The sequence below is a fragment of the Amblyraja radiata genome, chromosome 12 (assembly GCF_010909765.2).
Source record: "Amblyraja radiata isolate CabotCenter1 chromosome 12, sAmbRad1.1.pri, whole genome shotgun sequence".
Classification (NCBI taxonomy): Eukaryota; Metazoa; Chordata; class Chondrichthyes; order Rajiformes; family Rajidae; genus Amblyraja; species Amblyraja radiata.
This window is the reverse complement of record NC_045967.1, coordinates 46,261,706-46,277,375: the sequence shown is the minus strand read 5'-3', so window position 1 is coordinate 46,277,375 and position 15,670 is coordinate 46,261,706. Positions and strand designations below refer to the sequence as shown.

Sequence of the window (15,670 nt, the reverse complement as noted above, 5' to 3'; positions counted from 1 at the left end):
TGCACTCCATGACACAATTCCAATGGATATCAGTATAGTTCTTCAGGTATTCAAATCTGAATTATCACTCAATTAACTAAATCTGAGCAAGTAATTAGCCATGCATTTCCTGCTTGTGGGATACATCACCAGTGCTTAGCAACAGTAAGATATTACTACTGCTTCATTAGAAAATAACTCTTTGGATCCATTTTTCATTTCAGAAACTTATGGACAACGCTATTTAAGTCAAGACTCACCAATCAGTGGGTAGGGTGCTGCCTCCTTTCCTGAAAGCACCCAAAGCTGGTAATGTCTTGCGCTGTCCTATTTGTTTACAAAAAGAAAGTGAAGAGTTATTACAAATGAATTACTGCCAGTTCATAGGAACGTATATTAGCAAACAGTAGCTTAAAGGGACACAAAGTGATGCAGTAACTCAGGCAGCATCTCTGGAGAACATGGATAGGGGACGTGTCGGGACAGGAAAAGGGCCAATCTGGAATGTCACCCATCCATGATCTCCAGAGATGCTGCCTGACCAGTTGAGTCACTCCAGCATTTTGTGTCTTTTATTTATAAACCAGCAACTGCTGTTCCTCGCATCTCCGTAGGACCTTAAATTGCTTGGGAAAAGCCCACCAAAAACACACAGCCATGATCACATTGAATGGCGGTGCTGGCTCGAAGGGCCGGATGGCCTACTCCTGCACCTATTGTCCATTGTAACTCAAAGAAAGATAACTCATTCTTCTTGAGGACATAATTTGCATTGGCAGGGCTAGAGTTGGAGCGAATGCTTTCTCTGCCCAGGTGGCAGCTGAAATTTTAGAGGGTAGATTTCCATTTAGTTGCAGAGTGCAGGGTGCTTCTGAGTTGCTTGTACAAGAGGGACAGGGCAGGATGCACACCTTCACTGAAGGTGTAGGTTAAAATATTCTACATTGCACACAATAAATTCTTAGCAGCACATTGAACAATTATCAAGCCTCGAATGGCAAGTAAATCCCCAAACATTATATAAATAATCTTTAAATCAAAATTGGTCAGATAGTAGCAGTAGGGTGAACACGGTGGCACAGTGGTAGAGATGCTGCCTTACAGAGATCCTGGCTTGATCTTGACTGCAGGTGATGTCTGTACGGAGTTTGTAAGTTCCTTCAACAGCATGGGTTTCCACCGGGTCCTGCGGTTTCCTCCCACACTCCAAGGATGTACAGGTTTGTAGGTTAACTGCTGCTGTTAAAGCTGTAAATTGTCCCCAGTGTGTAGGATAGTGCTAGTGCACGGGATGATCACTGGTTGGCCCGGACGGTGGGCCGAAGAGCCTGTTTCTGCACCGTATCTCTACAGTAAAGACTAACGTCTAAAGCTGAGACTATCAAATCCTACAGCTATTCAGATCCACTATGTTGGATTTTCCTCTGCTAAAAAAATATATAATATGTCATCTAAACCTCACATTCCTTCTCCAAACAGAGCCAAAATGCCCAAATGCCACATGAAATAATTGGGCAACACAAAACACACTCGTCATTTATTAAATATCACACTTGGTTACAAATGCAATGTAATCCTTACAAAATAATGTCAATCATTGAGGTGGCTCCTTAAGTTTACATGTTTACAAAGGCCCTTTGATAGAACAGCCGTAATTTGGGCACAGTTCCAGGTTAGTCACTGAACATCACTATTTTCAATGGGACTGGAATTTTCAATTTTCAATGTCTGTGGAATTCTCTGCCTCAGAGGGCGGTGGAGGCAGATTCTCTGGATGCTTTCCAGAGAGAGCTAGATAGGGTTCTTAAAAATAGCGCAGGGGATATGGGGAGTAGGCAGGAATGGGGTACTGATTTGGGATGATCAGCCATGATTACATTGAATGGCGGTGCTGACTCGAAGGGCCAAATGGCCTACTCCTGCACCTATTGTCTATTGTCTATTGTCTATTGAGACGTGACTTAAGTAATCTCTGGATTATTCAGTCTATATTATACGCTCATAACTGTACAGGCATTATACTTACTTTTGCGTTGAGTTGTTGAGCTGCCATTTTAATAACCTTTCTTGCTGTATCTGTGTTAGCCACCTTGAGTGTTAATGCCTAATAAATCAAAAAGAGTTTCATATGAAAGGTTGTTTACAAACCTTTTGCTTTTCAAAGTTAAAATAGTTCACATTAGGAAATGGAACACTTTATATTTCAATAATTCCCAAATCACATGTAGGACTTCCAATCTGATAACAATCTTTCTATTCTACCCCAGACGGTATATTACATCCAGCTGCAAGAAAGAGCCAACTGGGCATTCTTACACTGGTCACCTCTGATGGAACTAACATAATTTAATGAAAATAGCTAACTTCTGGGCAGCACTGGTTATACTGTGGAAGCAGGGCTCACAAACTCAAAATAAAGCCATTCAGGACTGAGTTGGGGGATGATGGACACACAATGCTGGAGTAATGCAGGACAGGCAGCATTTCTGGAGAGAAGGAATGGGTGACGTTTTGGGTCGAGACCCTTCTTCACACTGATGGCAGGGGAGTGGGCGGGACAGAGATAGAATGTAGTCGGAGAATGTAAGACTGGTGGGAGAACTGGGAAGGGGAGGGGATGGAGAGAGAGGTAAAGCAAGGGCTATTTGAAGTTAGAAAAGTCAATGTTCATACCGCTGGGGTGTAAGCGCAAATTGGGGTGCTGTTCCTCCAATTTGCGCTGGACCTCACTCTGACAATGGAGGAGGCCCAGGACAGAAAGGTCAGATTGGGAATGGGAGGGGGAGATAAAATGCTGAGCAACCGGGAGATCAGGTAGGTTAAGGCTGGCTGAGCGAAGGTGTTCAGTGAAACGATCGCCGAGCCTGCGATTGGTCTCGCCGATGTACAGAAGTTGACACCTGGAAGAGCGGATACAGTGGATGAGATTGGAGGAGGTGCAAGTGAACCTCTGCCCCACCTGAAAAGACTGTCGGGGTCCTTGGACGGAGTCGAGGGGGGGGGAGGTAAAGGGACAGATGTTGCATCTCCTGCGGTTGCAGGGGAAAGTACCTGGGGAGGGGGTGGTTTTGTTGGACGTGATATGTTAACCAGGGAGTTGTGGAGGGAACAGTCTCTGCGGAAGATGGAAAGGAGTGGAGATGGGAAGATGTGGCCAGTGGTGGGATCCCGTTGGAGGTGGCAAACGTGTTGGGGGATTATATGCTGAGTTGAGGGATGGCGCCTTCACTCAGACAGTGAAGCTTTGGAGTTGACTTCGGTAAAAATTGTAAATTGTCCCCAGTGTGTAAGATAGTGCTGGTCATGGGTGGAAATCGCTTTTAAAACATGGGGGACACACAAAGAGAGAGGGCATAGAGCGAAGAGAGAGGGGAGAGAGAGAGAGTGCAGAGAGGAACGATCACACGTTATAATGCGCCGCCAACACATTCTGACCACTGCCGCCACCGCCAAACACCGCCCCCCCGCCCCCCACCCCTCTCCTCCATTGCACCCTTCTCCACAGCAGCCCTGTGATGTCTGGGCTCTGACAATTCGAGGGACCTACCCAGTAACAACAGTAAGAGCAGCTCTGGGCCGCCGTGCTCCCCGACTTGAATCGACTCGACGCCTAACTGACACATTCCATCCTGCGCTGATCCCCCCCACCCGCCTCCTGGGATTTCCACCCTTGGCTAGTGTACATGGATCACTGGTCGCTGTGGATGCCTGTTGTCGTGCTGTATCTCTAAACTAAACTAAGCTAAATGATCTATAACATCATTAAAGCCTTTGCTGAGCAAAAGTCAACTATTGGGAAAACAATTAAAACAATGAATCTATTTTTTATTATTTGGTTGCATTTTATAAAAAAATACACATTAAGAAAAGACAATACATACTGAGGCTCCACTCTGTGTTGTCATCACCAATAGCTTCATAGATATTTTCTTTGGATGTTCGTCTTCTTTCATCTCTTTGATTTGCCTATACACAAATCAAACAATCATGATTGATATCTCCTCATAAACTGTTCAGAACAAGTTGAAATCTGTGAACAATCTGTTTTGATCTAGTTGAACCTAAGGAGGACTGCAATAACAATGCATTACACAGGTACATAACACATTTTACATATTAACCAATTGTTTCTTCCAATTAGCTTACCTCTTAACTCTCATTGTGAGCAATTTTGGGCTCCATATCTGAGGTAGGAAATGCTGGCACTGTGGAGGGCCCAAAGAAGGTTTACGTGAATGATCCCAGGAATGATGAGCGTTTGAAGGCACTGGGCCTGTACTCGCTGGAGTTTAAAAGGATGAAGGGACACGTCATTGAAACTTACTGAATAGTGAAAGGCCTGGATAGAGTGGATGTGGAGAGGATGTTTTCACTAATGGGAGAGTCTAGAACCAGAGGTCATTGCCTCAGACTAAAAGGACATTCCTTTAGGAAGGAGATGAGGAGGAATTTCTATAGTCAGATGGTGGTGAATCTGTGGAATTCATTGCCACAGAAGGCTGTGGAGGCCAAGTCAATGGGGATGTTTAAGGCAGAGATAGATAGATTCTTGATTAGTATGGGTGTCAGGGGTTATGGGGAGAAGGCAGGAAAATGAGGTTAAAAGGGAAAGATAGATCAGCCATGATTGATTGGCAGAGTAGGCTTGAGGGCCAAATGCCTAATTTTACTCCTATCATTTATGAACTTATGAACTCTCAAAAGAGTATAGTTCATAGTTCTAGCTCCTTAACCAAATAACCATGCTTCATGTGTCAGTTTTGACAGTGTGTACCAGAAGACCAGTTGACAATGTAATAAGAAAAGATTCTTTCTCAGATTATCATAGGTTCGCACAAGCTTTCGAGCATATGTCCTGAGGTGCCATGATAAAAGGGGATCCTAGCTATTTCCTAGTCTGATTCTACTATCACTACACTTTCAGCTAAAGGTGATTGGGCCAAGGACCTCCTGGCCCTGGGACTGATGGTACTTTAAAGTAATATTAAATGTGAACAATGAAGAGAATCCGCCCCGACCCGACCCAACATGTTACCTATACATTCCCTCCACAGATGCTGCCTTACCCCATGAGTTATGGACCTGTCCCACTTAGGCGATTTTTTGGGCGACTACAGGCAACTGCCACAAATTTTTCAACATGTTGGAAATTTTATTGGCAACAGTGGTAACAATTTTTGCTGTCGTAGGTTGATGTAGGTGCTGTCGTAGGTTGTCGCCAGGTGTCGTGGGTGAATTCCATTAAAACTTGTCCCTGGCATTCACCTAAAGAGTTGCCTAAGTGGGACAGGCCCATTACTCAGGCACTTTATGTTTTGCTCAAGACTCCACACCTGCAGTTCCTTATATCCCCATTTTGTTATCCACAGATCATTTTTTTCTATTTTTCGATTAGATTTTTAAATTATTCCATAATTTTACACTGCAGACTTTACTAAGAGTTACTCTTGAAAGTAGCTGAGCGCAGTTTGACTTTTTACGTAAGATGGCACAGGCATTTCGTTAGATTGAGATGAGAAGTGTTTATATGCTGATAGCTAAGGGCTGAAGTCCTGGCAAACTACACACACCACGACATGAATGAAACTTCAATAAGTAACCTGTGATGAGTTTTTGTGATGAGCATTGGACTGTGGAACTGAGCCACACCAACCACACTGTATAGATGGATTTCTTTCTTCAGTGGAGCTGACTGGTGTATTTAGGGCCACATAGTTGCAGGAATGGATGGCTGACCTGCCAGGTGCATTTCAATCAAATTAATGGGCAGATGATATTTTAAAAATCAGTGTAGATGATTTCAGTTTTTTGAATAAAATTTTAGGAATTTGTCCAGAATCCTTCCTCATACGTTTTATCTGCAAACCCTTCTCAAAGTATACCTACTTTGAAGAAGTTCTCCTCCTCTCTCTGATGAGAGTTCTGCAACACCCTCTCTTGCTGCTCCCTATCTGTGATTCCTCCTGCTCCCCTGCACCTTGATCATCATAGCTGGCTTTGATTTGTGCTTTTGCATTCATTTGGTCTATGTTCCTTTTCATATCTCTCGTTTCCCTCTCCCCTGACTCTCAGTCTGAAGAAAGGTCTCGACCCAAAACGTCACCTATTATTTTTCTCTAGAGATGCTGCCTGACCAGTTGAGTTTTTTGTGTCTATGTCCAGAGTGGGGTTTGGATTCAGTATTTCACCAGCACAGATTTTGTTGAGAGAGACAATTAACCTCAAAGGACATTGGGAACATTAAGGGTTGTACATTAGTTTGCCTCTAAAATTGTCCCTGGTGTATAGGGAGCATCAGAGAACTAGTGTGAACCAATGTTTGATGGTCAGCATGGTCTCGGTGGCCTGAAGGGCCTTTTTCCATCTATATCTCTAAACTAAATTAACAACAAGGAAAAGGTACTCATGATTCCAGTTTGCAGAAATGGTGCTTAATCCACAAATCCATTGTTTGATTGTTTTAATCTGGCATTAAGTAGCAACAAGGAAATTTAGCAGATGGCTGTAACAGAAATATGCTATCTCTGGCAGCAAGATTGTCCCACAGTGTGAAGCCACTTCATAACATTAGCATTGAAAGACATTGTGGCCTACAATTTGTTTAAGGACAACATCAAAGATATCATTTTCATCACAGCCAGTTTTATGCGCTCAGATGTATCAAGAAAATTTGTTTCTTAGTGCGTAGAAAAAGTTTATTACTTTGGCCACAATGGCAGGAATGATGTGAAAGGATAACGTTTTTCAAAAGTGCTGTATTTTCCAGAGAGCCATTAGTTAGAACAGGCCTTCGACCCATATTGAACCCATTTGGCCAAGCAGGTTTCTCTACAAAATGATGCAAAGGGTACTTTCTCAATTGTGCATGATATCTAACTTATTACTACAAGACACTTGCAATAGTCTGTTCGAACTTCTATCTTCCAGCAGACGTTACTTCTATCTTCCAGCCTTCTACGCCCGCACCTCCAGACTTAGGAACAGCTTCATTCCCAGAGCTATAGCTGCTCTGAACCGGCCCTGCTGAGTGCCCCTCCCCCCATGAACTGTCTCCCTCGGATGGTCACGTCGCACATCGACCCGGCACAGACCTATTTGCACTTTATACTGTTTTACTGTTTTACTGTTTTTTTTATAAATCATGTTTCTCTGGGTATCAAAATGTTTAGTTGTTTAAGTTATGACATCGGATGGAAGCTGCATACCAAATCTCGTTGCATCTTTGTGCAATGACAATAAAATATATTATTATTATTATTATCATTATTATTATTATCATTATCATTATTATTATTATTATTATTATTATTATTATTATTATTATTATTATTATTATTATTATTATTATTATTATTATTATTATTATTATTATTATTATTATTATGACCACACAGCCCACACGTGCTCCCTCAGACGCTCAAAATATATCCAGCTCCTTCCTTTTTGGGGTTTTAAGGCTGCAGTCAGGCAACATATGCCCACTAACAACCTCACGAGAAACCCGTCATCAGAAACGTCCATGGGGGTTGTGGTTGAGGGTGGGAGGTGGGAGGTGGAGGTGGAGGGATGCTGTGTACACGATGAAGCAGCGATATTAGGAGCAATTTATTCTTAATACTGATGGTGATCTTCAAGTTTGCGTGGAATCTTTCAAGACGTGCGGAAATCGAGTTAGGTCAGGTCTGTGTCAGGTTATGATGCTCTCAGACAGTAGACTGACTATACCTAGTATGAAGAATGTAGTCATGGCAAGCAGCCAACACTATTGAAACTACACCCATTTCAAGAAGGAATACTGTTTACCCACTTCAACTGAAATTAATATTAGAAATACAGTTGCCCATTTTAAGATGTTTTTTGCCATAAATACACCGCCCTATATAAAGCATTAAATATCCTATTGACAAATAATGATGTTTAATTCCTTACCATTGCAGAGCTGAAAGCCACTTCTCTCTTACTTCTGATGAACTGCAAGGAATTTAGAAAAAGACGAGTTCAGTTTTTGTCAAGTGGCATCTTTCCCAAACAACTTAGACAGATCAAGGCAATTTGATCTTATACCTAAAGGTGATCACGCAGTTAGTTGTGGGCCATCCAATAACAAAGGAATTTTCTGGACTTGTTTTCCTCTCACACACTTCATCATTGCAGAAGGCTGTCCACATCTCACACAATCTGACCTGCTTCTTCAGCTTCAGGTTTGTCGATGACCTGCACGATATTAAAGAAACAGAAGAGGAAGTTCAGAGCTGGTTCAGTTCAGTTCAGTTCATAGATGCAAAAAGCTGGAGTAACTCAGCGGGACAGGCAGCGTCTCTGGAGAAAAGGAATGGGTGACGTTTTGGGTCGAGACCCTTCTTCAGACTCTTCGGTTTAAACCAGCATCTGCAGTTCCTTCCTCAGTTCAGTTCAGTTCAGTTTTAGTTAATTATCACGTGTACCGAAGTACAATGAAAAACTTTTGTTGAGTGCTATTCAGTCAGCGGAAAGACAATACATTATTACAATCGAGCTATTTACAGTGTATAGATTTATGGTAAGGGGATAACATTGTGCTGAATCTCCAGTGATGTCTCATGGAACGTATATGTCTGAAGGTCAGATGAGCTTTGCATTTGGCTATGAACCTTATAGCCCTGTCCCACGGTACGAGTTCATTCCAAGAGCTCTTCCAAGTTAAAAAAAAAATCAAACTCGTGGTAAGCACGGAGAATGAACGTAGCGGGTACGTCGGAGCTCGGGGACGACACTTAGCGGCTCGTTACGCTAACGGCAGGTACTCGGGAAGACTCGCTAACAGCAGGTAAGCACGGGAAGACTCGTGAAGATTTTTCAACATGTTGTTAAATCTCCACGAGATCCCCGAGTACCAACGAGTGGCCATTACCGTAAATCTCCGAGTTCGAATCAGGGCAAACTCGGGAGAACTCTTGGAATGATCTCGCACCGTGGGACAGGGCTATTACTCCTTTGAATAACAAATGAAAGATGGTGTGGAAACTCATACATGAAGAGTTGTGACTTGGGAATTGTAAGGAGACCTGCCAGCTTCCATGGAGTGCTTTGGGGTGGAAACAACTTGGAGGCAATCTGTTTCCCAGCCACCCGAACACAATGTATCTGTATTCTATTATTCTTGGTAGTCTTAAACTAGAGAGACCAAACTTCAGTCCTCCAGCACAATTTGTACAGTAGGAGAAGTAGGCAGCCTAACCTGTAAGTGTGCTTGGGTTCAGAGCAGAACTACATTCTCTGATTCAACTCACAACATTATATTTGGAGGGCGTCACAGTGGCGCAGTAGTACAGTTGCTGCCTTACAGCACCAGAGACCCAGGTTTGATCTTGACAACGGGTGCTGTCTGTATAGAGTTTGTACGTTCTCCCTGTGACCGTGTGGGTTTTCTCTGGGTGCACCAGTTTCCTCCAACATTCCAAAGACGTTCAGGTTTGTAATTAGCTTCTGTAAATTGCCCCCTAGAGTGTAGGACATAGAACTAGTGCACGGGTGATGACTGGTTGGTGCGGACACGGTCCACGATATATCTCTAAAACAACATTATGAGTTACAATTGTCAGGCACAACAGGGCTCCTAGTGAGAGTATTGAGAAAATAAATATTCAATTGTTTTGCTTTTGAAATAATTCAATATGCTAGAGAGAAGGAAGCACGTGAGTGGTGTTCCTTTTTTTTCCATGGTAACCTCATTTAAACATTGCCATTTTTTTGTCTACTCAAAAAAGATATTGGTAAGTAAATCAGTTGCCCAGCCAAGTAAAAGGTAAAGTTAAAATTACCGTTATTAAATAGCTTTATGATCAGTTTATTTTAATCTTTGCTAATCAAAACTCTGTCACAATTGAAGGGTTGGAAACCATTGAAATAGAGAACTACATAAGAGTCACAAGGAACGGGCATTGCTTCTCTCCAGAGATGCTGCCTGACCCACTGAGTTACTCCAGCTTTTTGTGTCTGAACTGGTGATGTTGGTCTCTAGAACAAAACATCGGTTGGGTAGCATTAGCACTAGTGATGTTTTAGGTCAGGACTTTCTTCTCCCAGCCATCTTCATCTGAGGAAGAGCCCTGACCTGAAACAGCATTGGAGAAACTGCAAATGGAGAGGCAATCCATTTCTCCACAGACACTGCCTGACCTGTTGAGTTCCTCCATCACTTTCTGTTTTGTTGACGTATTGATTGGAATTGAAAGATAGTGCATGGATACAGGCCCTTCGGCCCACAGGGTCCATGCCAACCATCGATCACCCGTTCACACTGGATCTATGTTAGCCCACTTTGGCATCCACACCCTGCACACTGGGAATAATTTACAGGCCAATTAACCTACCTCCCCGCATGTCTTTGGATATGGGAGGAAACAAGTTGAAATCCACGGGGTCCAAGGGAGAAGGTACAAAGTCCACACAGACAGCGCCCGAGGTTATGATCGAACAAGGGTCTTTGGCCCGGTGTGGGCAACAGTTCTACCTGCCATTTGAGTGGAGACCAAGGGAATCCAGTATCCTTCAGTGCGAATAATATCCCAGGTATTATTTTGCTTTGGTGAACTAGCTGGTGAGTGCTTGCTGGTGTCTTAAAGATACGCTACAGAGTCATAGTCATAGAGTCTTACAGTGTGGAAACAGGCCCTTTGGCCCAACTTGCCACGCCAGCCAACCCACCTGCATAGTTTTAATATTTTGGGTATTCCCATTGTTTATTTTATCACTTAAGTTACAATGTGATAGTTTAAAAGGAAGGAAGAGTGGTAGCGGTGTGGAATGAGCTTCCAGTGGAAGTGGTGGCGGCAGGTTCGTTGGTATCATTTAAGAATAAATTGGATAGGCATATGGATGAGAAGGGAATGGAGGGTTATGGTATGAGTGCAGGCAGGTGGGACTAAGGGAAAAAAAAAATTGTTCGGCGCGGACTTGTAGGGCCGAGATGGCCTGTTTCCGTGCTGTAATTGTTATATGGTTATATGGTTATATGGTTTGGAAGGAAATAAAAATTGTTGTTACATTTTTAAACTCATCATTGTATTTTACAGCCAGGACTCAATACAGGATCTTACCTTAAGATATGTAGGTATGTAGATGATTAATTATAAATATAAGGTTACACAAATTAAACAAGATACATGGTGAAATTACAACAAAAGTGTGCATAATATTCATTCCTTTGTTGTGCAAGGGAGTAGAATCTAAGGAACCATCACTTAAAAGCGACGCGTATGAAATCCTTACTTTAATTTAGTAATCACCAGGACATCACTGAAGAGGAAGAGGTGCCGTTCCTGTGTCTGCAGTCCTGTCGTGAGCTGGACCTGTTCATCCATGATGAAGGCCGTGGTGGGACTGCTGAAGGCCCGGACCAGAGCCTTACTGTCAGGAGACGTGGGGGAAAGCGGCCCATCTCTGCAGAGAAACAAACTGTTAAGATGGCCTGGGAGAGCATTGATATTGATTAGACAATGATTATTGATTAGTCAGGGCGTCAAAGGCTATGGGAAAACAGTGGGACAATGGGGTTGAGAGGGAAAAATAGATTAGCCATGCTCAAATGGCAAACTCGATGGGCCGAATGGCCTAATTCTACTCATACATCTTATCATCTTATCATGTCATTGTATTGATCCTAAGTAATAGATTTTTAAGATTTTTACCTTTGTACATCGTATCTTACCATTTTATATTATAGAGTACATAATCTCACTTCATAAGGTGCCTTATCATATGGAAGGTTTGTTTGAAATGTAATTTATTTATAATTACTGATTAACCCTTTAAAGTGTCCCACCTTACCCAGGATTTCACTTAAGAGGAAATCTAAAGAATGTTGCAAAACAGGGAGGATGCCTGTACGTGTGTGTTTCTTGATTTTTATCATGATTCTGGAGACAGGAACCATGTAGTCTGTAAGTACTTTCCCACGAAAGGGGAAGAACCGATATATCCTGTGAAACTGATCAGATTAATCTTCATTGAGTAATACCACAAATGAAATTAAGAAAGTAAGGGTAGTGTATTATTGAATGTTCTACAAAGTTAAAACCTACAATGGAAATTTTTTATGTAGCTTATTCAAATTGTCCCTGAGCCCTCTAAATAGGAGCTGATTGGTATTTGTTAAGAAGGGCATAGGGATATTCTTTCAAGAAAAGTAAAATGGAAATTCTTTGATAGTATTTTTGTACAAGACATTGGTGAAGCCACATTTGGAGTATTGTGTTCAGTTTTGGTCACCCTGCTACAGGAAAGATGTTGTTAAACTGGTGCAGAGTGCAGAGAAGATTTACGACAATGTTACCAGGGCATGAGGGCAACCTAGACTGAACAGTCTTTAATGAGCCACTCTCATGTCCTTGTACTTTATAAATAGATGCAATTCTGTTTTGACGGCTGCTATTGCTACTCTCACAGTGGCGCAGCGGTAGAGCTGCTGCCTTACAGCGCCAGACCCAGGTGCATTCTTGACTAAGGGTGCTGTCTAGACAGAGTTTGCACGTTCTCTCGGTGACCACGTGCGTTTTTTTCCAGGTCCTTTGATTTTCTCCCACATCCAAACACATGCAGTTTTGTAGGTTAATTGGATTCTGTAAATAGCCCCTAGTGTGTAGGATGCAAGACTGGGGTAATATAGAGCTGATGTATGGGGTGATCAATGGTCGGCGTGGACTCGGTGGGCCGGAGGACCTGTTTCCGCGCTCTATTTCTAAACTAAACTATCCAGCAGTGCATGTGGAATCCTTACACCTCCTTCAAGTTGCCACCATTTTGTTTGCTAATCATCATCATAAAATAGCCCTCTCCGTTCATGTACCCTTCCGCCATTAGAAACAGTTACAGCTTCAGCTACTTGCTCAGTTGTACTTGGGTAATTTAGCAGAGTACTGGAAAATTACGTGAACATCACAGGAGTTAACAACATCACCAAAAGTGGGAACAGCAAGAACAGCACAAAACCGAAGAAAGAACTAATGAGGCACAATAAAACCCGACTTCAATTTACAAGGTACACTGTCAATTATATAAAGATAATCTCTACTGTTTTAGCCGCATAGTTTGTGAGCGCAGAGTTTGAGTCAGTTTTGGTTTTCAAATTGAAAGCATTTGGACATTGTGCCAGAACTTGTAAAAGTTTGTGATTACCAATAATGGTTCTCGCACTTTTACCGTGCGTCAGTGCGGCATCGAGTGGCTGACAGGGAGAGGATGAACCTGCTTTTAGGTTGCATACATTCTAGCTTCTGTAAACAGATCAGAAGCATGAAAATTCCATCGATGCTCATGCAGTCTGGGCCAAACTGACAACAGTTAATTAGAGAGCAATATATCAAAGCAGCTGCTTAGATTTTTCCATCGTTGGTTCTCAGGATGGAGAGATTGTTTGTGCAGCCATTTGCCAAATAAAGTCAAGAATTTCTGAGAGAAGAGTGCGGACTGAAATCCCACACTGCGCCTGGCTACTGGGAACAATGCAGTGGACTGAGCAAGTGCAGTACATTCCATGGGATGCAATGACCAGGGATTGCTGCACTTCAGTGGAGAGCAGATGGTTTAATGTAAACTCCAGCATCAGTGAGTGCTACATACGCACAGAGTACTATGGATAGGTGTGCTTTGGTGACAGTCCATGACAATATAAAGAGACAATGAACAACCAAAAATAAACATTTAGTTATTAATGGAGAAAAAGAAATCACAAAGGGGACAATATGAGCCGAAGGCAGCTTAGTTTAGTTTAGTTGAGAGATACAGCGCGAAAATGGGCCCTTCGGCCCACCGAGTCCACGCCGACCATCGATCCCCACACACTGACACTATCCTACACACACTAGAAACAATTTCCAATTACACCAAGCCAATTAACCTATAAACCTGTACGTCTTTGGAGTGTGGGAGGAAACCGGAGATCACGGAGAAACCCCACATATGTCACGGAGAGAATGTACAAACTCCATACAGGCAGCACCTGTAGTCAGGATCAAATCCGGGTCTCTAAGCACGGTGGCGCAGTGGTAGAGCTACTGCCTCACAGCGCCAGAGACCCGGGTTCAATCCTGACCACGGGTGCGTGTTTTCTCCGGGATCTTCGGTTTCCTCCCACACTCCAAAGACACACAGGTTTGTAGGTTAATTGGCTTGGTATAAATGTAAATGGCCCCTGGGGTGTGTAGGATAGTGTTGGTATGTGGGGATCACTGGTCGGTGCTGACTCGGCAGGCCACAGGGCCAGTTTCCACGCTGTATCTCTAAGCTAAACTAAACGCGAAATTAAAACATTACTGGTAGGTGGAAATCACTGACTACATAAATGGATCAATAAAAATAATGCCAAAACATGCCCATAATTGGAGAGGAGTAGAATAGAGAAACTGGAAACCCTCCTCAACATTCCAACGACTGGAACACTCGAAACAAATTGGAAAAGTTTACAAATTGGTTGGACTGTTCCCCCATAGTTTTTGGGATGATGTATCAAGTATTCATAATAATTTAAACTTTAAAGCAGAGAAAGGTCTAATGTTAGACACAGCAGTGCACGTTTTTCCCAGCCAGTTCATATGTCAACAAAGTTAAATATCTGCTGACAAATGTATTGAACATATGACAGATATGTCAGTGGATATTCAGCCCACTCATTCCCGGAAAGGTGGGAGAGGACACAGAGTGAGGCAGGAGGAGTAAAAAGTCAGAGAGATGAGGCCAAAAACAGGGTGAGTTTCCGAAATGTGGGCAAGAAGGTAACGGACCAGAATGGGCCAAATATCCCCCTCGATCCAAACCTTCCAAAAATCAGTGACAGCTTTGAGGCCACAGTTAAAGGGATCTGTGAACTGCCCTTATCTGTTCACACTAGCATCAATCTGCAAACCAGCAAAGATTTTTTAATATAAATAAAAACTACAGGAATAACTTTTAACACATTAAAAATAATACCCCAGAGAGCATTTTAAATCATGCCAGTCCTACTATTTTTTATGTAACGCGCCCCTTGTACAACTATGAACTTGACATGAAAAAGAGAAAACAACATTTAATTTCACAGTCCTTTTGATCCAAACTGTCTCGGTCAGTAATGAAGGGCTGCGGAGCATATTGGTGATAACATCACAGCATGAAATAAGAAGGGGAAATGATAACAATTTTCATCATAGGCAAAGCCCACTTCAATTTCCCAAATGGCATAATTGCATACATTATGCATGCAAACATTCCAAAACATGCCCATAATTGTTTCTTTTACATTCTTTTTGTTTGCAGAAAGTGAAAATCATAAAAAAAAAACTGCAGATGTTGGAAATTGGAAATAAAAATGGAAAGAGACTAGGCAGGTCACGCTTCATCTATGGAAAGAGAATCAGTTAACAGTTCAGACTTTAGAGATACTGTGTGGAAACAGGCCCTTCGGCCCACTGAGTTTGCGCTGATCAGCAATCAACCCGTACACTGGCACTATCCTACAGACTAGGGACAATTTACAATTTTACCGAAGCTAATTAAACTACAACCCTGTACGTCTTAGGAGTGTGGGAGGAATCCGGAGCACCCGGAGTAATCCCACGTGGTCACAGGGACAACGTCCAAAGTTTCCTCGCTCTCCCTGTGACCTTGTGGCTTTCCTCTGCTTTTCTCTCACATCCCAAAGACGTGTTGATTTATAAGTTAATTAGCCTCTGTAAAA

General features: G+C 42.6%; 1 protein-coding gene across 3 annotated transcripts in view; it reads right to left on the bottom strand.

Annotated features, from left to right (window-relative positions):
• Nucleotides 1-15,670, bottom strand: part of LOC116979170 (rho GTPase-activating protein 20-like) — an 84,954-nt gene that overhangs the window by 19,726 nt on the left and 49,558 nt on the right. For all 3 annotated transcript variants that reach the window (XM_033030701.1, XM_033030703.1, XM_033030702.1), the window contains 6 exons: nt 11,230-11,400; nt 8,044-8,193; nt 7,909-7,950; nt 3,861-3,945; nt 2,006-2,083; nt 240-306 (listed from right to left, as the gene is read on the bottom strand). In XM_033030701.1, the coding sequence (XP_032886592.1) occupies nt 240-306; nt 2,006-2,083; nt 3,861-3,945; nt 7,909-7,950; nt 8,044-8,193; nt 11,230-11,400 (593 nt within the window). The remainder of the gene's footprint in view (nt 1-239; nt 307-2,005; nt 2,084-3,860; nt 3,946-7,908; nt 7,951-8,043; nt 8,194-11,229; nt 11,401-15,670) is intronic.